Source organism: Mustela erminea, chromosome 3 (genome assembly GCF_009829155.1).
Source record: "Mustela erminea isolate mMusErm1 chromosome 3, mMusErm1.Pri, whole genome shotgun sequence".
NCBI lineage: Eukaryota > Metazoa > Chordata > Mammalia > Carnivora > Mustelidae > Mustela > Mustela erminea.
The window spans coordinates 86,731,333-86,756,498 of record NC_045616.1 but is presented as its reverse complement, the minus strand read 5'-3'; the positions used below and the strand labels follow the sequence as shown (position 1 = coordinate 86,756,498).

Genomic DNA, 25,166 nt, shown 5'->3' with positions numbered 1-25,166 from the left:
ATTTATTAATTTGACAGACAGAGATCACAAGTAGGCAGTGAGGCAGGCAGAGAGAGAGGGAAGCAGTCTCTCCACTGAGCAGAGAGCCCAATGCGGGGCTCAATCCCAGGACCCTGGGATCATGACCTGAGCTGGAGGCAGAGGCTTTACCCCACTGAGCCACCCAGGCACCCTAGATTTGAAAGGTTTGAATCATATTTTCTCCTTGAACCGCTTTAGTTATATTCTTTAAAAAAAATTTTTTTTAAAGATTTTATTTATTTATTTGACAGACAGAGATCACAAGTAGGCAGAAAGGCATGCAGAGAGAGAGGAGGAAGCAGGCTCCCCGCCGAGCAGAGAGCTCGATGCGGGGCTCCATCCCAGACCCCTGGGATCATGACCCGAGCCGAAGGCAGAGGCTTTAACCCACTGAGCCACCCAGGCGCCCCTATTTCTTAAAATTTAATGCAATATTTACATTTTTGTAATCTACAAAATTAGGAAGTATAGTTTTCCTCAAATTTTTCATAGCACACAGGCAAAAAATTTTTTTTTCATAGCACAAAGAAAAATGAATCTTTCCTGCTATCCAGGAAATGGATTACACATATTCAGTGTTAGAAGTCCTATAAAAATCTATATTTCTTTAGAAATGATACCAATATGAAATGTCTCTTGGCAAAAGTTTTAGAGATTAATGAGCAAAAGACACATATGTATAAAATTTATGGAGTGATATTTTAACCTATTTTTCCCAAGTTTGAACAGGATAGAAGGAATTTATCCTGAGTTATTTAGCAAACAATATTCTCAGATAAAAATTTTAAACAGGGTGGCGGTGGGAGGGTTATAGACATCGGGGAAGGTATGTGGTATGGTGAGCACTGTGAATTGTGTAAGACTGATGATTCACAGACCTGTACCCTTGAAGCAAATAATACATTGTATGTTAATCAAAAAAATTTTTTTAATTTTTAAACAAAGTTTTTCCATTGAACAATATACTTTAATTTTCTTTTTATCTTTCATAGCTGCTCATTGGGTAGACAAGTCATTGTCTCGTGTGTAAATTTATAACAGTGTAGAAGTTGTGAAATTGTTTTTTTTGATATGAGACAGTATGTTATGATAAATTAATTCATTCTAGCATGTCTGATTCACTCTAACAATTTTCATTTGTTGTTTTGTAAAATTGAAGATTAAATATTGCTTAGCTCTTTTAGGAGAGAAAATCAGAAATAGAATCCATTGGTAAATCAAATGTTTTAGACTGTTAACAAAATTTTATTAATGTACTTGCATAAATTTTTTGTTTAAACAGACTGGTCTTACCCCCTTGATGGAAGCTGCTTCTGGAGGATATGCAGAGGTTGGAAGAGTTCTCCTTGATAAAGGAGCAGATGTCAATGCCCCGCCTGTGCCTTCCTCAAGAGATACTGCTTTAACAATAGCAGCTGACAAAGGTCACTACAAATTCTGTGAGCTCCTAATTAATAGGTGGGTAAATTTTTGATTTATATATAGAAGTTCTTGTCCTCCTTTTCACTTTTCAGCACCTTTACAGCTACTCAGATTGTTTTTCTTTATTGACATTTTAAAGAGCAGATTATTGAAAAAAATGAAGAACATATTATTTGCATGCTATTTAATAGAAGATAAAAGACAAAGAGAGGAAATAGAAAGTCAGCACCTTGTAGGAGACTATAGTAACTATAGTAACGTTCTTTGATTATTTATTTATTTGTTTGTTTGTTTTTTACGTACTTTGATTTTTATAGGGGAGCCCATATTGATGTTCGGAACAAGAAGGGAAACACGCCACTCTGGTTGGCATCCAGTGGTGGTCATTTTGACGTGGTGCAGTTGCTAGTACAAGCGGGTGCTGATGTGGATGCAGTGGATAACCGGAAAATCACACCTCTTATGTCAGCATTTCGCAAGGTAATTTGATGTGGAGGGAAGAGGGTAAAATGTAACCATTTTTAACTAATTCTAAGTTGAAACCGTGTGGGAAAAATGAATTGCTCCTGGGGAATAGACTGAATTTCCAAACATAAATCACTGCTATCCTTCCACCCTCTTTTGTGGCCAAATCTAAGAGTTACACTGTAGTTCACTATAAGCAACTGCGTTGTTAAATTGGTTGTGTCCCAACTAGTTTTGTTATGTTGAACATAAAACACGAGATTTGTATGTGGATGATGTCTTCTCTACCTAAGAAGGAACAAAAAGGAGTGGACTCTTTCATAAAAATGCATTATACCTCCTATATATATATATTGCTTGTCTGCTGTATTTTTAAAAGGCTTACCGTTACAATTACAATCAACTATAAACTACTGAACATGGCTTACAAAGCCCTACATGATATGGCTCATGCCAGCCTCCCCACAGCAAGCAGTTTTTGCTACCCTTCACCCTTGCTCACTACACTTCTGCTTCTGGTCTAGAATGCACTAAATTTTTAACTTCCAGAGGGACTTTGCACACTGGTTTTCTTTCCCCTTGCTCTTCATGGGCTCCCTGCTGTTCATCGTTTAGCTCCCATGTTAAATTAGGGAGTCCTTCCCTAATACCCATCTGAAAAAGGTCCTCTTGTTCTTTTTTACAGTACCCTATTATTTTCTTTATCCCAAATTGTAATTATACATTCAGACATGTATTTACTTATTTAATGCTTATCTCCCCAAGTAGACTGTTGGATCCAGGAAGACCAAGCACGAATATCCTTACTTATTCACATTGTTTATTTAGCATGGTGCCCAATACGTACTAGGTAGTCACTAAATAGTTACTGAAAGAGAATAGTGTAAGTTTTGTATCTTAAAAAAAGAACTTAAAATTTTTTCTGGACTTAATTCTTTTTTCAATTCTTCCTTTCCTTTTAATTGAAGGATCATTACATATAGGAAATACACAAACGTAAGGTGCATAGTTTAATGAGTTTTGATAAATACATATACCTATGCAACCCACATCCCTTACACATATAAAATGCTTCTGTAATCCTAGAAAATTTTGTCATGCCTATTATCAGTTCCCTGCCCTGGAGGCAATGACTTTTTGACATCTCTGAACTTGTCACCATCAGACTAATACTTGAAGATGTTTAAGAACTTGGTAGGAGGAAAACTATGTAAATTTGGTCATGTTAAAATACATGGTGCTTAGAATTAATTATATCATCCGCCTCTGATCATAGCATTTAGAAAGCATTTTACCTAGATTCAAGTCATGAGCCCCAAATAAATGTGAGAGTCTACCTTGTTTTGTAAGATGGACCCAAAGTAATGCTTTGGAATCTCGAACATCTTTCTGTTTTAGTACCAATTTCCCTTTTATGTAAAGGTTCATTTCATACCACCAGTTTTTATTAATAGATTTACTCTGGGAAACACTTGTTTTCTACAAAAGTTTTTCTGTTTTCAGTGAGGAAATGCTAGATTAAATTTAGGAAAGATAAGTGAGTGTGTTATTTTCACAATTTCAATTTTCAGTTTAGTGAACTATCTGGAAGTATCACCATACCTTTTACTCTTAAGTTATTAAGCATATGGGCAAATTTTCAAGGAATTCTTTTGTGCATTTTTTGTTGTTGTTGTTCATACAGGGTCATGTAAAAGTTGTTCAATATTTGGTGAAGGAAGTCAATCAGTTCCCTTCTGATATAGAATGCATGAGATACATAGCAACAATTACAGATAAGGTAGGTTTAATAAACTGTTGAAGCACATTTTTGTTCTTTGTGGAATTATATGCCAAAGGGTGCAATTAGCAAGCTTCCTTTTGTCTTCTGTGAAACTGATCAGCTAATCCATCTGGGTTTTAGTTTCTCCATGGAGAATGGATATTGTAATATTAACAGATTATTTTGAGATTTCCTTCCTGTTATGAGCTATAATCACAGTGAGTGTGGCTAAAAGTTATTGCTAGACTATTAGCCTGATTAGAAGTTGCCTAAGAACACAAACTTTTTAGGAAATAATGCCCTTTTTTGGTGAGAATTAATTTATGACTAGGCTCAAAGGATAGCTTATCTTTGGCTTAGTGAATTTTCATTTGTTTGGGCTTTAAGTCTTGGACTTCACTCTGCTTATCAGCTCAAGTTTTATTTATAAGGCCTGTAGATTTTATGTGTTCCTATATTTATATAATTCCATTTTCCACTGTAGGAACTCTTGAAAAAATGTCACCAATGTGTTGAGACAATTGTGAAGGCTAAAGACCAGCAGGCTGCAGAAGCAAATAAGAATGCAAGTATTCTTTTGAAGGAACTTGATCTGGAAAAGGTAAAAAAAAAATAATTTTTCTTTTTAGAAATTGTTGAAAATTGGGGCACCTGGCTGTCTCAGTTGGAAAGCATGTGGTTAGTTTGAGTCCCACATGGGTTGTAGTAGAAATTACTTACTTATTAAATAAATTCCAGAAGTTTTTAAAAAGAATTGTTGAAAATTTATAGGAATAAGTTTACTATCCTTATGACCAACAACTTTAACAAAATCTCTTTCCAAGATTTTGATGATTAATGGATTGTCAAATCACCATCAACTTTTTTATTGTGACCTCTTGTTCTTAAAAATATTTTGAATCATATAAGAGACTAGTTTTCAAGCAGATCATAGTTTACCAAATGATATTACTACCTAAATGTTTTTTTTTTTTTTAGATTATTTATTTATTTATTTGAGAGAGGGAGAGAGAATGAACGGGGTGGAGGGGGAGAGGGAGAAGCATACTCCCTGCTGAGCAGGGAGCCCTACATGGGGCTCCATCCCAGGACCCCAAAATCATGACCTAAGCCGAAGGCAGATGCTTAGCCAACTGAGCCACTTAGGTGCCTCTACCTTAGTGGTTTTGACATTACTTTGAGAAAAAATTTTTTAAACATTGAAAATCGTTTTTTAAGTACAAGATGTATGCTGTTAGTGGTTTATTAGATCTTCACTTAAAGAGTAAGTGTCTAATATCCTAGGTTGTGTGATATAATGGAAAAACTTTAAAAAAAAATTGCTTTTCTGAGGGTCAGTCTGGTTACCTGGAAAATGAGGGTGTTACTGTTCAATCCACAAGTTGTATTAAAAGAACAAAGACTATGATCAAGTAGAGTTATTTTAGGAATGCAAGAGCTAGCTTAACATGATTATTTTGTTGATGATTAAAAGAAGAAAAAAAATTGATTATTTTGAGAGATACTAAACTCTTGAATCCCTTAGTTAAAAAAGAAAAAGAATAAAACATGGGGTGCCTTGGGGCACCTGGGTGGCTCAGTTGTTATGTGTCTGCCTTTGGCTCAGGTCATCATCCCAGGATCCTGGGATCGAGCCCCACATCAGGCTCCCCACTCTGCATGAAACCTGCTTCTCCCTCTCTCATTCCCCTTGCTTCTCCCTCTCCCACTCCTCCTGCTTGTGTTCCCTCTCTTGCGGTCTTTCTCTCTGTCAAATAAATAAATAAAATCTTTAAAAAAAAAAAAAAAAGGAGTACCTGGTGGCCAGTCACTTAAATGTCTAACTCTTGATTTTGGCTCAGGTCATGATCTCAGGGTTGTGAGATCAAGCCCTGCATTGGACTCTGTACTGGGCCTGGAGTCTATTTAAGATTCTCTTTCTCCCTCTCCCTCTGCCTTTCCCTGCACCTCTCTCTCTAAAAACAAACAAAAAATCCAAAAAAACATATAAGTTAAGAACAGAAGGAAAGGCTGCTTACAAATCAATGAGAAAAACATTACTTGCCAGAATAAAAAATGATCCAACATGAATGGGCAGTTCACAGAAAAAGAAATACAAATGTTCAATAATTTTTTTTTTTAACCACATTGGCAAAGTTAAAATTTAAAGATTAGATAATAGCCATTGATGGCAAGGGTGAGGAAGGATTAGCACTCTAGTGAATGAATTTTGATATATGGTGTAAATCACTATAGCTATTAATGGAAGTGCTTTCCAAAATAAAAAGGTGGATACCCATACTCCCACCCATCATTCCACTTATAGAAATTTAGCCTAAGGTGAATAATTAGACAAATGCTCAAAAGATCTGAACATAAAAGGACATTCATTGCTTATATTAGGGGTAAAAGTACAAACCTTAAGATTACAGTTAAAAGTCAGAAGGGGAAAAAAAGTTATATTCATTTTAAAATAAAGCAGAGTTCATAGTTAGATGACTGTTAAGGTACCTTTCATGTATAATTTTGATTTTTGTGTAACTACCCTGGGATATGGTCAGCAATTCCCTAAATGGCTAGCCGATTTGTTCTTATGCCAACAGAGTGATGAAATTCAGTTTTTAGCTAAATACGCAATCTCTTCTCTCAGTCCTTTCTCATTTACGTAGTGAATTGCCAACTTTTTCTATAAAATTCTAAATAGTAAATATTTTCGGCTTTGTAGGCCATGTGGTGTCTGTCATGAGTCCTCAGCTCTGTTGGTATAGCACAAAAGCAACTATAGGCAATACCTAAGTGAATGAGCATTACAGTGTTCCAATAGAATTTTATTTTTGAACACTGGAATTTGAATTTCATATAATTTTCAAGTGTCACAAAATACTCATTTTATTTCTTTCAACCATTTAAAAATGTCAAAGCCAGGGGCGCCTGGGTGGCTCAGGTGGTTAAGCCGCTGCCTTCGGCTCAGGTCATGATCTCAGGGTCCTGGGATCGAGTCCCACATCGGGCTCTCTGCTCGGCAGGGGGCCTGCTTCCCTTCCTCTCTCTTTGATCTCTTCCCTTCCTCTCTCCTACTGTGATCTCTCTCTGTCAAATAAATAAATAAATAATCTTTAAAAAAAAAAAAATGTCAAAGCCAGTCTTAGCTTTCAAGCCATAGAAACACAGATGGTAGACTGGACTTGGCATTCAGGTCACAGTTTGCCAACTTCTGATTCGGATAAATAAAAATTTCAAAGAATAATCAGTTTATGTCTCAAAATGATAAATTTTAATTCTGAGGAAAATGCTTTACTTAATTACCCTAGAAGGATAAATCACTTGATGTGTTTTCTACTTGTTTCAAACTTTCATCATGATGCTAGCAACTTATTACATTCCCCTTTCTGGAAAAAAAAAAAAAAAGACATTTTCTGATACTAGCCACAGCAAAACCTAAAAGTGATCAGAATTATGTGTGTGGCTTTAAAAAATTCTATAAAGTAGGAAAACAATTTTTATAATAGTCTCTGTTCAGTATTTTTTACAGTGAAATTTTTAAATAGTTTATAAGATCATGATAGTTGTATTTTAGTCAGCTATCATATAGCTGACTATATAGCAATAAACAGATGCTACATAAATGTATTTTTTAACAGCAATACTAGGATTTAATTCACATATCATACAGTTCACCCATTTAAAGCCTACAGTTCAGGGGTGACTGACTGACTCAGTCAGTTAAGCATCTGACTTCAGTTCAGGTTGTGATCTCAGGGTCCTGGGGTGGAGCCTTGCGTGAGGTCCCCAGCTCAGCAGAGAGTCTGCTTGTGTCTCTCCTTCTTCCCCTCCCCCTGCTTGTGCTCTCTGTTTCTTTCTCAAGTAAATACACCCTTAAAATATACATATATTTTCAAACAAATAAAGCATATAATTCTGTGGCTTTCAGTACATTCATAGAGTTCTGCATTTATCACCACAGTCAATTTTAGAATATTTTCACAATCCTAAAAAGAAACCCTACACCCTTTAAGCATCACCCCCTTCAGTCCCTCCGTCCTAGGTAACCACTAAACTGTATTTTGTCTTTATGGATTTGCCTGTTCTGGACATTTCCTATAAATGGAATCATACAATATTTGTTCCGTGACTAGCTTATTTCACTTCATACTGTGTTCAGGGTTCAGTCATGTTGTCACATGTATCAATACTTAATTTCTTTGTATTGCTAAATAATATCCCATTATATACACACATATTTATTTATCCTTATCTGTTCATTAGTTGATGGACATTCAGGTTATTTCTACTTCATACATATACAATATATATATTTTTTAATATGGAATGCTTTATGAATTTGCCTCTTATCCTTGTGGAGGTACCATGCTGATCTTCTGTATTGTTAGAGATTTTTTAGTATATGTGCTGCCAAAGTGACCACCGGGTACAAGTTTTTGTATGAATGTGTTTTAATTTCTCTGGGTATGTATATATACCATATATATACCATCTGTATATAGATGTAGATATGCCTATATGTATATATATATAATGCATCTAAGAAGGGAGTTGCTAGATCATATGGTAATTCTTTGTTTAACCATTTGAGGAACATCAGATTGTTTTCCAAAGCAGCTCTACCATTTTACATTCCTACCAGCAGTGTTTGAAGGTTTTAGTTTTTCCTCATCCTCACCAGTATTTGCTATTGTCTGTCTTTCTTATAGCTATCTAGCAGATAGGGAGTGGTTATCTTGTAATTTTGATTTGCTTTTCCTTGATGTCTAGTAGTTATTGAGCATCTGTCTTCATATGTTTTGGCTATTCATATATCGTCTTTGAGGAAATGCCTGTTCAGGTCCTTTGTATATTTTTAAATTGAGTTATTTGTCTCTATTATTGAGTCATGGGACTTCTTTATATATTCTTGATACAAATCCCTTACCAGATGTAGGATTTGCAAATTTTTTTTCCCATTTTATATGTTGCCTTTTTACTTTGTTGATGGTTCCATTGAAATACAAAAACTTAATTTTGATGATGTCCAGTTTATCTTTTGTGTGTGTGTGTGTGTGTGTGTGTGTGCTTTTATAAACGTGTTTTGAGACTGGCATCCCTGGGAAGCCCCACCTATCATAAACAAAAATATTCATTATTTATTTTAAATGATTGCATTATTGGCTAAATGATATGCCTTCTTAATTTGCAGTCAAGAGAGGAGAGCAGAAAGCAGGCTCTTGCAGCTAAAAGAGAGAAAAGAAAAGAAAAGAGAAAAAAGAAAAAGGAGGAGCAGAAAAGGAAGCAGGAAGAAGATGAGGAAAACAAACCTAAGGAGAATTCAGAACTACCGGAGGATGAAGATGAAGAGGAGAATGATGAAGATGGTAAGAAACGACCTTTCCAAATTAGTGTTAAAATTGTGTTTGTCAACTTCATTTTGAGTACTTCTTACTCTAATTCTGGATAGATATTCGATACTTTAATCTGAAATTGACAGTTGGCTTTTATAGTAGATATTTTTAGATACTTTACATTGTAAAGTGATACAGAGAAACAGAAAGTGGAAGGAAGGCAAGCATGTAATTTGAAGTTCAGTTTTAATTTAAATCACCCTGTAAAACATCTTGTATGTCCTAAATGTGATACAGTAAAGAGATTTGCCAGCTTCTCTTCAGGTTCTGTCCTACCCTTTCCTCCTCCATTTGGAAACTGGGGAGAGATCCAGTGCCTCAATAAGTTTTGAGCTAAGGTTCAGGCTCAAAGCTACAGAGGGCTGGGGTTTATTATTCGCAGATTGTTTTTTGTACATTCTAGTAATGCTTGTAGTAGTTAAGTAATTGTTCTCTATTTGAATTCTAATTCTAAAATACTATCTGAGGGGTGCTTGGGTGGCTCAGTTGTTTAAAGCCTCTGCCTTCAGTTCAGGTCATGATCCCAGGATCCTGGGATCGAGTCCTGCATCGGGCTCTCTGCTCCATAGGGAGCCTATTTCCTCCTCTCTCTCTGCCTGCCTCTTTGCATACTTGTGATCTCTGTCAAATAAATAAATAAAATCTTGGGGCACCTGGGTGGCTCAGTGGGTTAGGCCTCTGCCTTTGGCTCAGGTCATGGTCTCGGGGTCCTGGGATCGAGCCCCGCATCGGCTCTCTGCTCAGCGGGAAGGCTGCTTCCTCCTCTCTCTCTCTCTCTCTGTCTGCTTCTCTGCCTACTTGTGACCTCTGTCAAATAAATAAATAAATCTTTAAAAAATAAATAAATAAAATCTAAAAAAAAATAAAATACTATCTGAGAATTTCCTGGAATTTTTTAAAAAAATTATTTAAATTCCAGTTCATTAACATAGTGTAATATTAGTTTTAGGTGTGTAATTTAGTGACTCAGCACTTGCATACAATACCCAGCACTCATCACAAGTGCACTACTTAATCCTTATCACCCATTTCACCCATCCCTCCACCCACCTCCATTCTGGTAACCATCAGTTTATTCTCTACAGTTAAGGGTGTTCCTTGGTTTGTCATTCTCTCTCCTTTTTTCCCCTTTGCTCATTTGTTTCGTTTCTTAAATTCCACATACAAATGAAATCATATGGTTTTGTATTTCTCTGACTGACCTGTTTTACTTAGTGCCTAATAACTTTCTAGCTACTAAATCAAAGGGAAACATGCACCCCAAAATTTATATCTTATCAACAATAGCCAAATTATGAAAATTTCCCTGAATTTAAACTATATTGTGATTTTTGGTTAGTTCATGATACTAGCACCTCAGATATTAAGAGTGTTATGCTGTGAATGTTTTTATACTGAGTTAGACATCAAAATTGGATATAGTACATTTGTTCTAACAATGACGATTTCTTTATTTGCTAGTGAATACTGGTGAAAGGAAAAGATGACTTAAAGGCTGGAATTATTATGTATATCTTGTCATAGTTTGTTTTGAGCTCTGTGGCTGTCAGTGTGACTTTTATCCTTTTGATAATTTCAGTGGAGCAAGAAGTTCCCATAGAACCTCCTAGTGCAACAACCACCACCACAATCGGAATTTCTGCAACATCTGCAACATTCACAAATGTGTTTGGGAAAAAAAGGGCCAATGTGGTGACAACTCCTAGCACCAATCGGAAAAATAAGAAGAACAAAACAAAGGAGACCCCTCCCACTGCACATTTAATATTACCAGAACAACATATATCCTTAGCACAGCAAAAAGCTGATAAAAATAAAATAAATGGAGAACCCAGAGGTGGTGGTACAGGTGGGAATAGTGACTCGGATAACTTGGACAGCACAGACTGCAACAGTGAGAGTAGCAGTGGTGGTAAAAGCCAAGAGTTAAATTTCACTATGGATGTGAATTCCTCTAATGATAGGAGATACCCGTCACTGCTACTCCATTCCCAAGAAGAAAAGACAAGTACTGCTACTTCCAAAACTCAAACACGGTAAATTTTTCTGATTTGTTAACTCTGCATCCACCTGTCCTTTTTCATGACTGGCACAAAAATTTGAGGACATTTTTTTAGCACAAATTGTGTTAAACAATTTAGGTCTACCACATTATCTGTCTTTCAGTATTCAGAACTGAAATTCACTAATGTCCTAATCGTGTGCCATTTTTTAAGTGAGATTATTAGAAATTTTTATGATTAAATTTTGAAGTTGAAAATACTAGCATATTTTGATTTTTATTTTCACTGTGTCATTTTTATTGATTATAGTCCAGCTTCTGGCTTCTGAATCTGTTTTCATACTGATATAGATGATGAACTTTTTGCCCTGTTTTTCTGCTTTTCTGAACTGATGTGCCAAATTTTAATTCAAACATTCAGCATAACTTTGACAATAAATGGTCTCTTGAGTTTCTATATTAAAATTTGTTTTATTGGACTTGATTAATTCTTTCTTCTCAGACTTGAAGGTGAAACGAATTCTAATTCCTTATCAACAAGCTTTAAGTCAGTGCCATTGCCATTAAGTTCTCCAAACATAAAGCTGAATCTAACTAGCCCCAAAAGGGGACAGAAAAGAGAAGAAGGGTGGAAAGAAGTTGTACGAAGGTAAGTAGAATTAGTCTTATCTTTTTAACTGTCATAGACCACGCATAGATTCTTATCTAATGAGGTGGTGACCAAGTAATTAATGAATAATTTGAATGTGGTTATTATTTGTGCCATACTCAATCCAGAGTTGGCTTAAGTAAAATGAGAAGCAGTATGTAAATTTTACAGCATGTTTTATATGACACGACATATGTTGGCTTTACAATAACAAAATAATTGCAGACATTTCCAGACAAACCATACAACATGGTCATAAACTTCTTTTAAAAGTGAAGATTTGGGGCACCTGGGTGACTCAGTGGATTAAGCCTCTGCCTTCGGCTCAGGTCATGATCTCAGGGTCCTAGGATCAAGCCCCATGTTGGGCTCTCTGCTCAGCGGGGAGCCTGCTTCCCCCTCTCTCTCTGCCTGCCTCTCTGCCTACTTGTGATCTCTGTCTGTCAAATAAATAAATAAAATCTTAAAAAAAAAATAGTGAAGATTTTATACTGACTGTTCTGCAGCAAAGTCACAGTGTTATTAGTGAGGGCTGTGATGTTTGTTTAATGGTCCCAAATGGCAAAAACAATCAACTTGGTCCATTTACAGTGTTTAAATTAAGTTAAGCTTTGCTGGAGAGTATGTTCTAAAAAACTGGTTAGCCGCTATTAACCAAAGCAATTGCTACAAGGGGAAAGGCACCCGTAAAATTAAAATAAAACTACCTTCCTCAAAAAAGAGGAAAGAAGAGGACCTTTAATCACAGTGTTTTATTCATTTATTTATTTATTTATTTATTTATTAGGAGAGACAGCCAGAGAAGGAACACAAGCAGGGAGAGTGGGAGAGGGAGAAGCAGGCTTCCTGCAGAGCAGGGAGCCTAACACAGGGCTCGATCTTATGACCCTGGGATCATGACCTGAGCCGACGGCGGATGCCCAACTACTGAGCCACCCAGACACCCCATCACGATGCTTTATACTTAAACCATGAGCAGGGAAATGAATGAAAGCAGAAGGGCTACTGCTTTCAAATGTTTTGTACAGTCCAGATGATACTTTTAGCCTCTGTTCATGCTTTGCAACAGGGAAGCAGGACCAGACATTTTTGCTAATGTGTATTAAATCGCCAAAGGACTGAAATGTCTGGGCTTTTATTCAGTACTGTTCCTGAAGATCGTGTCCATTAAATGGAAACAAAAAGAAGTCTTGGCAGAATAGGAGAAGTGACGTACACTTGATGATAAGATCGATTTAAGTATTGCTCATGGCCTATGCTTTAGTCTGTGAGCTTAAATCTGTGCTTTAGCTCTCAAAATATCTGAATATATCCTTCCCAGAATTAAGGTGTGATAAATTTTGATCATGAAAAGTACCTCAAGTGCTGCCATTGATATTCTTCTAGACAGAATAATTCAGGTTTGTGAAGGTCCCTCTCTGACATGGGGAATCCTGGGGCCCAACACTGAGAACTTGAAAATAGTAGGTGTTGCTCTCATCTGGTTCTGCTTTAATGCTTAAGAACTGCTGCTGCCTGCAAACACTGGGTTTCTTTAATAGTCCTTAGGGACAGCCAGGCCATCTTATCAGATCCCAAGATCAGCCTCTGGTCTTCTCTCCAGCTCTGCTCAGCTCACATATAAGTGCAAGTCCCAGGTTCCATGTGTGACTTCCTTTTTATGTAGTTCATATCTGAGGCTTTGGGGTTTTATTGCTAAGTGTAAATTATTGATATTGAAAGCTAGCCTCTACTATTTGGTATGAAGTTTAACAGTATGTTACGCATTATTTACTTTTTTTAAAAGATTTTATTTATTTATTGGACACACACAGAGAGAAATCACAAGTAGGCAGAGAGGCAGGCAGAGAGAGGTGGGGAAGCAGGCTCCCCACTGTGTAGAGAGCCCAGTGAAGGATTTGATCCCAGGACTCTGAGATCATGACCTGAGCCGAAAGCAGAGGCTTAACCCACTAAGCCACCCAGGCACCCTGCATTATTTAAATTTAGGAAGGGTATATACCTAGAGTTATTGCAGTTTAGTTGACGTGCGATGTTAGAGGTAGATTTAAATGCTTAGATCACAGGTTATTTAAAATATAATCTTGTTTGAAATGACAAAGGAATTTTTACTTTCACTAAATTAAATTCAGTATGAGAAGAGGTCAGTTCCTAAAACAAAACCTTGTAATACTTGCCCCTTTAAGGTTTAAGAAATACTATTCTACAGGTGTCTGAACATTCTCACCAAATGATCTTTTTAAATAAAGACATTTGCTTGGGGCGCCTGGTTGGTTCAGTGGGTTAAGCCTCTGCCTTTGGCTCAGGTCATGATCTCAGGGTCCTGGGATCCAGCCCTGCATCGGTCTCTCTGCTCAGCAGGGAGCCTGCTTCCCCCTCTTTCTCTGCCTGCTGCTCTGCCTACTTGTGATCTCTGTCTGTCAAATAAATAAATAAAAATCTTAAAAAAATAAAAAAGATCTTTGCTTTCATAAGCTCATGTGTGGTCTTCATTTTCTAGGTCAAAGAAGTTGTCCGTTCCAGCTTCCGTGGTTTCCAGGATAATGGGAAGGGGAGGGTGCAACATCACTGCTATACAAGACGTTACGGGTGCGCATATTGATGTGGATAAACAAAAAGACAAGAACGGCGAGAGAATGATCACAATAAGGTAATTGTGAAAAATGTGTATTACTCGTTCTGTGTAGAAATTAAATGTTTTTTAGAAGCTAACTTTTGTTAGGTTGTGGTACAATCAAGAATTTTATTTAATGTTAAGGTGACCTGTTTTTTTAAGTCTTTGATCATATTTTCATGTTTTGTTTGTTTTCTCCCCAGGGGTGGTACCGAATCAACAAGATATGCAGTTCAACTTATCAATGCACTTATTCAAGATCCTGCTAAGGAACTGGAAGACTTGATTCCTAAAAATCATATCAGAACACCTGCCAGCACCAAATCCATCCACGCAAACTTCTCATCTGGAGTTGGCACCACAGCAGCTTCCAGTAAAAATGCATTTCCTTTGGGTGCTCCAGCTCTCGTAACATCACAGGCAACAACATTATCAACGTTCCAGCCAACTAATAAACTTAACAAGAACGTTCCAGCAAATGTACGTTCTTCCTTCCCAGTTTCTCTACCCTTGGCTTACCCCCACCCTCATTTTGCCCTGCTGGCTGCTCAGACTATGCAACAGATTCGGCATCCTCGCTTGCCCATGGCTCAGTTTGGAGGAACCTTTTCACCCTCTCCTAACACTTGGGGACCATTCCCAGTGAGACCTGTGAATCCTGGCAACACAAGTAGCTCTCCAAAGCATAATAACGCAGGCCGTCTACCTAACCAGAACGGGACTGTCTTACCCTCCGAGTCTGCTGGACTAGCTACTGCCAATTGTCCTATCACTGTCTCTTCCGTAGTTGCTGCCAGTCAGCAGCTGTGTGTGACTAACACCCGGACTCCATCAGTCAGAAAGCAGTTGTTTGCCTGTGTGCCTAAAACGAGTCCTCCAGTGACAGTGATTTCTTCTGTGACAAGCACTTGTAGTTCCCTGCCTTCTGTTTCCTCTGCACCTCTCCCTAGCGGGCAAGTTCCCACCACGTTTCTGCCCACGAGTACTCCTCAAGCACAGCTTTCTTCACAAAAGATGGAATCTTTCTCTGCCATGCCACCCCCCAAAGAGAAAGTGTCCACACAGGAGCAGGCCCTGGCGAACCTGTGCACCCCTTCTTCAACGGCCAATAGCTGCAGTAGCTCTGCCAGCAACACCCCTGGAGCTCCAGAAGCGCACCCGGCCAGTAGTCCTGCTCCTCCCTCTGGCAGTACGCAGGACGAGACGCAGCCGTCCAGTGTCTCTGACTTAAGTCCCATGGCAATGCCTTTTGCATCTAACGCAGAACCCGCTCCATTGACTCTGGCGTCACCCAGATTGGTTGCTGCCGATAATCAGGACACCAGTAATTTACCTCAGTTAGCTGTACCAGCACCTCGAGTTTCTCATCGAATGCAGCCCAGAGGTTCTTTTTACTCAGTGGTACCAAATGCAACTATACACCAGGATCCCCAGTCTATTTTTGTTACAAATCCAGTTCCTCTAACACCACCTCAAGGCCCACCAGCTGCAGTGCAGCTTTCTTCAGCCATGAACATTATGAATGGTTCTCAGATGCACATTAACCCAGCAAATAAATCTTTGCCACCTACATTCGGCCCGGCCACACTTTTCAATCACTTCAGTAGTCTTTTTGATAGCGGTCAGGTGCCAGCTAATCAGGGTTGGGGAGATGGTCCACTGTCCTCACGAGTTGCTGCAGATGCCTCTTTCACTGTTCAGTCAGCGTTCCTGGGTAACTCTGTACTTGGACACTTGGAAAATGTGCACCCCGACAACTCCAAGGCACCTGGCTTCAGACCACCTTCCCAGCGAGTTTCTACTAGTCCCGTTGGTAAGTTATGATGACTATTACTGCAGCTCAGTGTGGGCCTCTATCGGCATAACCGAATCCTCCATGATAATAAGAAAGCCGTTCTTTTATACGTAATAGTCTGTAATATTAAAGAAATGAGAGTATGTCATAAATACCCATTAATGATTGCTGATGGAGTGGGCAGAAATCTACGTGCAGGTAAATCACTTACATACATTGAGCTGCTTTCTGTTGGCTTGATGTTTCTGTCCCTCATGGCAAGGAGGTTTTACCTTGCGTCAGTCCATTTTCTAAGAACTGGTGTGTTGGTATTACTAAAAAGGGACTTGGGATGTTTCAAGGATTCCACATTTGTAGACTTTCTTTTTTAAGTGAGTTTTCTTTTTCTTTTTTATTTATTTATTTGACAGAGAGAGATCACAAGTAGGCAGAGAGGGAGGGGGAAGCTCCCCGCTGAGCAGAGAGCCCAGGCTGGTCCCAGGACCCTGAGATCATGACCTGAGCCAAGGGCAGAGGCTTAACCCACTGAGCCACCCAGGTGCCCATGTAGACATTTTTAAAATCATAGTGAGTATATGCATTTCTCATATTTAAAAAGTTTGTGTTACAAAGGTGTTAGGGACTAGTCCCTAATCTACATTATTCTATATTCTCAATCTTGGGTCCTCAGACTGAATGTTAAGGGTTGTTTGATAGTGTTCTTTATTATTGACATTAGATGGGGTTGACTAAAGAGATCCAATCATTTGTGGGCTCTTACTCTAAAAAGGCCAATTTAGATTCAGCACTTCGGTTTCTTGAAATTACAAATTAGCTGCTGAGGCGTTATAAAGAAGATATAGAAAGATAGGAGTCTAATGTTGGTTTGAAGATATTTAGAAGACCAGAGTCTGTTTTCTAGAATCTAGGAGCCAAATTTCAGTCTATTCTACACTATTGTGAAAAACAAATGAGAAATCGCAGCTAACGTGGAGTGGGGGTAAGAAGCTCTTTTCTTCCCCTTGGAAAACTGTCTTTTGTAGCCCATCCTTCCATTTTGCTAATTATAAGCTGATCTGTGTGTTGAAAATTTGGGAGTTTATATGGTATAGCCTTAGCTTTCATTTCAGATGTTTTCATTCACTCGTCTTTTCAGGAAAACATAGCTGTTTCATCATATTCAAGGAAATACATAAGCTTGCATAAAAGCATCTATGGTCCAAAATATTCTCTGGGATATTTTTCTTCCATTTTCTATTTTTTTCCCATAAATCAGTATGTATTTTAACTTTTCATTTTGGGGAAACTGTAATAGAGGTTTTCAGAGGCCACAGGGTGAAAGAAGAATGTATTGCCAGTGCTCAGGCAATCTGTGTGGAAGGCATTAATCTTTGACATGGCTGGCACTAACATGTGACTTCCCAGTACCTTAGCCAGTTTGACCTCAGATCTCTCATATTCCAGTATTAAACTCTTTGCACTCCACATACTGCCTCCCAGAAGGTGTACAGATTATGAATTTCTAGATAAAAGAAAAAAAGGAAAGGAAATTATCCATCTGGTTTGGTAGAAAATGAGATTGGAGGGACCTTAAGTACTCAGATCTATACCATCAAAATTATCTACTGCTAGTCAAAAGTAACCATTTTTTAGAAAGCAAGCATTAATCCTGGACCTTCCCTCTGAGGTCCAGGATTGGTAGGCTTGGCCTTTTACCGTAACTGCCTGTCTGGTTTCTTTTGTTGATCCTCTTCTTTCATGGATATAGTTTAATTCTACTGATTCACAGGTAAGAAATAGTAATACTGAAGACAGTAAGAGAAGGATGTGGAGAAATTGGAAACCTCAAATGCTGTCAGTGGAAATTCAGAGCAACTTGAGAAGAACTGTTTTTAACAGTTCTTCAGAGAGTTATACGTAGTTACCATATGATCCAGTAATTCCACTTGTAGGTGGAAGAGAAACATGTCTACACAAAAAATGAGTACACAAATGTTCATGGCAGCATAATAACTCAAAAGTGGAAACAACCCACTGTCCCACAACTGATAAATGCATAAATAAAATGTGGTGTATTGCTATAATGGGATTACTACTCAACAGTAAAAAGGAGAGAAGTACTGATGCACACGACAGGATGGCGGAACCTTGAAAATACCATGACCAGTGAAAGAATCAGTCACAAAAAGATCACATACTATATAATTGCATTTATATGAAATTTCCAGAATAGACCAATCTATAGAGACAGAAAGTTTATAATTGGTTGTTTGGAGGATGGAAAGTTATAAGTAATGGGTACAGAGTTTCTTTTAGGAAAGATAAAAATGTTCTAAGATTGATTATGGTGATGGTTGCACAGCTCTGTGAATATGCCAAAAGCCTTTGAATTACATACTTTAAATGGATGAAGACCTGCTTGAGAGAAGTTTGACAGTTTTTTTATGTTGATATCAATGATCTTTTCCTGAGACAAGTATCTATAATCCTTTTCCAGACACTTGTTCCCTTTCTCTAATACATTCTCCAAAGAAAGCAGTGGCATTTGAAAAGACTGCTAAATTCAGATTTAGACAAACTAGATAAAAACTTTCATATGCAACTGTTGATTTTTTTTTTTATCAGATGGAATACTGAAATTATCTTTAATAGGGTACTCTTCCTCATTAGGAAGGAAACATTGGTAGATCATGTTACTCATCTCCCATAGGAAATAACTATTTTATATTGATGAATAGCTGTACTTTGAGATTTTCCCCACAAGACGAAGCAGAAGTGATTAATTGGTACCATTTAGTCACAACATGCTCACATTTCAGCCCCTCCAGTGAAAGCTTTGAGATTTATCCAGAACATCATTCCAGGTGACTGCCGTTCTTAAATGTTGGGCTCACTCTTCTGTATCTAGTGCTGTTTGGTGATGATTCGTCAGGACTTCAAGAGTAAAATTCGTTTGGGCCATAATATAGGGCCACATACGTGGGTTATTTTTGCTGTGATCTACAAAAATAAACTGCATGCTTTCTTCTCTTTTAAAAAGGAATTAAGTAAACTTTGGACTTTCAGTTTTTAAACCTTGGCTAATTGGATGTCTCGGACCTGTTTTCTTTCAGGCTTACCATCCATTGATCCATCAGGCAGCTCCCCATCTTCCTCTTCTGCTCCTCTGACAAGTTTTTCCGGCATCCCAGGAACACGGGTTTTCCTGCAAGGGCCAGCTCCTGTTGGGACTCCAAGTTTCAACAGGCAACATTTTTCCCCCCATCCTTGGACAAGCGCCTCAAACTCATGTAGGAATCCTGGAGGAACTCTTCCCAAAGAGTCTTGAATAAGCGATTAAACCATTTGTTTCAGGAAACACTGCATAGTAACTCTAGTAAAAGTTTAGTAAACTAAAGTTAATGGTATGATGGTATTCGGATACCTAAGGTTTGAATTGGAGGCCTGTCAAAAATTGTCAGTCATTTGTAGGATAGAAAACTTGAGAGGGGTCAAGCTGTCCTTCCAAGCCAGAAATGTTTACACAGGGCGTTGGATCAAGAAAAGAGGTACTACACTTAGTTTTATAAAAAGGACCCTTTGGGGATAGTATTGCAAAATAATTTCTTAAGTCCGAAAAGTAGATTTTTTTTTTTTTTGAAAAGTAGATTTATGTATCTAGTCATTTTGGTATGATTCTTAGCTTATTTTTACATTTTAGGAAACCAAATTATACTAAAAATAGGAAACCGAATTATTACCACTTATAAGTGAACATATGCCTTTGTTCTTCTTATTTTTCTCAATATTTAGAACAGATGAAGTTCTCACAGTACTTGAACAGGATTTGATTTTTTAAAATGAGCTTCGTGAGGCTGTCAATGAATATTGGCCCTTTTGACAGGGAAAACTACCAACATTACCTGAGGATCCCATTAGGAAACAAAGCCATGAATTGAATCCAAGATATTTGCTAACATATAACCTTTCTTCGTTATGGAAAAAAGGGCCATAGGAAGAGAAAAAAAGAGAACAGCTAAATAGAGAAGGCCACCAGCTCTTTTCCAAACAATATGCTAATTATTGTACAAACATTGCCACATTTAAGTTAATTTAAAATCTGACAGGTTATGTTTTGAGAAGACTATTTAGAGCTAGAATAAAAATTAATATGGCTTTCATCCTTTTTAGCTTTGTTCAGCAATCTGGAAAACAATTTTTAGAGTATTTGCTTATACTTCGTATGTACGGAAGTAGTGTAGGATAATATTCATAGAACTTATGTGCTTTCACTTGAAAGATCTTATAAAATGAAATTTTTCTTACAGAACCTGTGTTGTGAAATAGGTCTTTCCAACAAGGTTTCTCATATTCTTATAATTAGTTTTTAATGTAATAAAACAATAGAGAAATATTTTGCCACCAGGTGACTCTCCTATTCCATCTGTTTCTTCGGGATCATCTTCACCTCTTTCAGCCACCTCTGCCCCACCAACTTTGGGCCAACCAAAAGGAGGCAGTGCCAGTCAGGATCGAAAGATACCTCCCCCCATTGGAACAGAGAGGCTAGCCCGGATTCGGCAAGGAGGGTCTGTCGCACAAGCCCCTGTGGGGACCAGTTTTGTTGCTCCTGTTGGACACAGTGGGATCTGGTCATTTGGTGTCAACGCTATGTCAGGTATATTTGCCTTGTCTTCTTTTTGGAAGGATATCTCCAGTAAGTTGTGGGATATTGCCATTAAGACTTAGTTCCTTGGGCGCCTGGGTGGCTCAGTGGGTTAAAGCCTCTTCCTTCGGCTCAGGTCATGATCCTAGGGTCCTGGGATGGAGCCCTGCATCGGGCTCTCTGCTTGGCAGGGAGCCTGCTTCCCTTCCCCTTTCTGTCTGCCTCTCTGCCTACTTGTGATCTCTTGTCAAATAAACAAATAAAATGCTTAATAAATAAATAAATAAATAAATAAATAAATAAATAAATCTTAGTTCCTTAAAACCAAATGGCTTAGTTCCTACACTTAACAGTCAGTATGGGTGTTTATACTTTCGAAGAATTCAGTCTAGTTTCAGAGTTTGGAATGTTGGTTTGGTTTATACATAATAATATCTGTAATACATGTTATAAAAATAAGTATAGATTAGAAGTAAAAGATTCAAAGTGTACTTCTCTTCCCTTTTAAGCTTTCCAGTAATGGGATAATCATTTATATTCTTTCAGAGAGCATAAGTGCTCTCTTTCAAAGGATTAGGTAGAATATTTGGGGTATTCAAAGGACTTCACTCAGTTTTCCAGGAACTGGTTTGTTTCAGTTTGCAAAGATTGTCATCAACATGCACTGAACTTTTCAGAGGAATGAGTGGGATAAAATTCAGTATGAAAAAAGTTCAAGTAGTAATATTTTGTTATTTTACTCCAATAAATATCAAACCCTGTCCTCAATTCTTCTTTCCAGAAGGCTTATCAGGTTGGTCACAGTCTGTGATAGGGAACCATCCAATGCATCAACAATTATCAGACCCAAGCACATTCTCCCAGCATCAACCAATGGAGAGAGATGATTCTGGAATGGTAGCCCCCTCTAACATTTTTCATCAACCTATGGCAAGCAGTTTTCTGGATTTTTCTAAAGTGAGTCAACAAACATCACTGTAACTTGTTTAACACTTTGCCAGCCAATGTTAAGGAATAGTTTGTATTGAAATAATTCTCCCTTTTGGTGTAACAAGCTTGTTTCCATGACTTGGCCAGGTCTTTTCGTAGTTTCCCTTTTCTTCTTAGCACAAACTTACTGATGAAACTAAAATACAGAAAAGTTGAGGGTATTCTCTATGTTCGTCAAAGTTGAGAAATTTCCTGATGATTTGATACTGGATTTAGTTGGGGGGATTTTCTTCTTGTTGAGAAGTGTTACTAATGCAGGTAAACCACTTTTGGTTTTTCAACACTGCATGATTCTGTATTTTTAAAGGATCCGCGGGAGTTTTGTGGATGAAAGGAAATTGGAGAGAGCTAACATTTACCTTCAGGATTAAGCTTTTTGCTTTCTTTCATAGGGTCTGCCAATTTCCATGTATGGAGGCACCATAATACCCTCCCATCCTCAGCTTGCTGATGTTCCAGGTGGACCTCTGTTTAATGGACTTCACAACCCAGATCCTGCTTGGAACCCTATGATAAAAGTTATTCAAAATTCTACTGAATGCACTGATGCCCAGCAGGTAAAATAGACTTAGTGCTCTCTTATTTTGTCATGTCACTCTTTTAATTCTTTGGGTAATGCAAATTCTGAATATCAAGTCATGACATCTGACCACCTTCATCTGAACTAAGTTTTTCAGTAACAGTGTGATGCTTCTGAACATTTTATCTCATGTATGTGCATTCTTCCTAGGCAGAAACAGTGAATTGCCATTGCATTTATATATTCATTTTGTAACTGTCTAAAGATTCCTAATTAGAAATTCCAATTTTTCCTCCCCCTTTTCAGATTTGGCCTGGCACGTGGGCTCCTCATATTGGAAACATGCATCTCAAATATGTCAACTAAGTTAGAAGGTCTTATTCTTTAGCCTTGTTTGAGAAACCTTGGAAGAACCCTGGGGATTTTTTTTTTTTTTTTTTTTTAATGTGCCTAACTAAGAAAATTTCTCTGAGGCGTTAGCAATGGAGATTTGATTTGCCCATTGTATAAGAACGAAGTGATTTTCCTATCCACCTGATTATGTTCTCTGGTTAGTTTAGCCATTTTGAACTTAGTGCTTTTGGCTAAACATACTGAATGCTACTTGTATGCAGAAGAGAATTAGATGATTACATGTTTCAACCTTTTAGGGTGGTAAATACATGTACAATTGTTTACATACTTAAAAGGAAAAAGTTGAGTAAATTTCTTGTCATATAGTGGCTCTACTTAATGTAGCCTGTATTAATGTGAAATATTTACCAGAATATTCAATAAAAAGATGAACAGTGTTTAGAAGTGGGGTGTGATCCTTTCAGTGGTCATGCAGCTATTACCCAATCCACAGTCCTATTGAACCAGCTTGTTAATACTGTATTTCTAACAGGCGTCTCACATGTTACACCTTAGAGATCTTTTTTAGACTGCCTTGAAAAAGCGTTTTGAAGACTAGTTATCTACCTATTTTGTGTTAAACAGTCCTTATTTCCTTGTTCTCTTCCATATCATTTTATAAGTAGGACTAAGTTTCAAGCCCCTGCAATGTGTCTTATGTGACTTTAGTAGATAGGCCTTTGCTGGGGTTAGCTCCTTAAAGATCATAAGTATCAATAAAGACCATAGGATTGCAATCAGATGACACTGAACAAACCTAGGGACACCCAAATTCTCAACTTCACATTCTTTTGTGCTTCCTGGCTTTTATCTGAAGACTTATTTGGTTACAGTGTTTTATGTTTTTATTTGGGTTGGGACACAGGAGTGGATGGGAGTGCCTCATGTAATACTGTGGTATTGTTGAATCAGCAGAGTAATCATTATAAATGTGTGACTAATTCTGGGCTTAGTTCCACAGCCCTAAGTATGAAGAGCCAATGTGTTTAACAAGCTAAACAGAGGAACACTAGAGCGGATTGCCTTGGCCAAACTATAGGCTATGCCAAGAACCTGATGCAATAGAGAAGGAAAAACAACCCTCTGAAAAGAACAGTCATTAAACTTCTCATGTTTAATACAGTGGAACTTCCTGGTTTTATGTATATGCACTCTAGAAGAGAAAACAAGAAAATGCTTCAGGCTGATAGAGAAGTCAAAACACATATCAAGGCAAAGAAGAACATACAAAAAACAGTAACTGGCGGCAGAGCCATACCAGCAGCACTTTTCAATTCTCATGCCACCAAAAGTTCTTAAGCTTCTCTGCCTAGATCCTAAAGCCACTCCTAAGTGAGACACCCCAAGTTCTGTGTTAGACATGCCTGGGTCTTTTGTATTCCATATCACCTTAACTATGAGAGCTTCTTTAACGTCATTTTTTGTTTCCTATTTTGAATGGATTTGAATGGATTCACAGGTGTTGAAGTTACTGCTTTTTTTAGTACTTGATAACCACATCAAGTATTCTCAAAAGACCCCTGGAATCCCCTATATATCTTGCTGTTTCTGTTTACCACTAACAACAACAATAAAAATCACCTACTATTAGTGAAATGAATGAAACTACTCTTGATGAAACATGCACTAGTGAGACATAATATTAAGAAAATTATTCAGTGGGACAAAAATGATTTTCCTGTGTTAAGAGTCTACAATACATTAGAATTATCTGGAAGAGCTCTTAACCCTATCTTTTGCACCTTGAGGATAACAGAATGAAAAATTTTATCTCAGGTCAAGAACTAGAATCCATGAGAAGAGGGGACAATTAGAAGAACCCCTAGGAGGATTAGGAAGAAAGAGGAGTTGTGTAGTCAGTAGTAGTTACTCAGGATACCCTCCTCCTTGCCCTCTTACTGGCACTGCCTTCTTTTCTTTCTGTTTGGAACCCTCCTCCCCAATCCATTTTGTTTGCTATAATCTCTTCTTCCTCTGTCTTGCCTCTTCCTGGCATTATTTTACTGCTCTTTTACCAACCTGAACCTTGGATTAAACCTAGCTCAGGTAAGAACTTAATTACTTTAAAAATATATGAGGGATCTGGGGGGAGGCAGCATGGGTATAGTGAAATAAGCCTAAATTCTGTTTTCATTTCTGTCACTTGAAGCTCTATGACCTTAGGCAAGTCATTTTTCATTTCTGGGCTTCACTTTCCTCATCTGAAAATAAAATTGAATGTAAATGAACTCAAAAGAGTCACCTAGTGCTAACACAGATTTTCTCCTTTTTCTTGTGAATGAGAATATATGGGATGGGAATACTGGAAGCCAGTAGAATGTTTACATTTCTGAGATTTGAGAGTCCCTACCATTGGTTCTCACCTGGAATCAGAAGCCTGCTCTTGTGTGGGACAGTACTGATTTTGAAATTTTAATAGAGGCAGAAGAAAACCTTGCACATTCATAGTAAGACCTGAGATCATTAAGAAACATCCTATTGAGGCATAGATCAAACCACATGAGAATAACAGCTCTTTCAAGGAATAAAAATAT

The 25,166-nt window shown here is 37.7% G+C and overlaps 1 protein-coding gene across 13 annotated transcripts in view; it reads left to right on the top strand.

Annotated features, from left to right (window-relative positions):
• The window catches only part of LOC116586468 (ankyrin repeat and KH domain-containing protein 1), a 131,037-nt gene that overhangs the window by 99,942 nt on the left and 5,929 nt on the right, over window positions 1-25,166 (top strand). For 6 of the 13 annotated variants that reach the window (XM_032336485.1, XM_032336488.1, XM_032336493.1 and 3 more), the window contains 13 exons: window positions 1,304-1,479; window positions 1,761-1,923; window positions 3,593-3,688; window positions 4,155-4,271; window positions 8,844-9,018; window positions 10,625-11,081; window positions 11,550-11,696; window positions 14,197-14,346; window positions 14,514-16,123; window positions 19,198-19,374; window positions 20,490-20,741; window positions 21,511-21,686; window positions 22,112-22,276. In XM_032336485.1, coding sequence (XP_032192376.1) covers window positions 1,304-1,479; window positions 1,761-1,923; window positions 3,593-3,688; window positions 4,155-4,271; window positions 8,844-9,018; window positions 10,625-11,081; window positions 11,550-11,696; window positions 14,197-14,346; window positions 14,514-16,123; window positions 19,198-19,374; window positions 20,490-20,741; window positions 21,511-21,686; window positions 22,112-22,276 — 3,861 coding nt within the window. Of the gene's footprint in view, window positions 1-1,303; window positions 1,480-1,760; window positions 1,924-3,592; window positions 3,689-4,154; window positions 4,272-8,843; window positions 9,019-10,624; window positions 11,082-11,549; window positions 11,697-14,196; window positions 14,347-14,513; window positions 16,124-19,197; window positions 19,375-20,489; window positions 20,742-21,510; window positions 21,687-22,111; window positions 22,277-22,545; window positions 23,845-25,166 lie in introns of those variants that run through there. The other 7 variants (XM_032336495.1, XM_032336490.1, XM_032336486.1 and 4 more) reach the window with 5 other exon arrangements.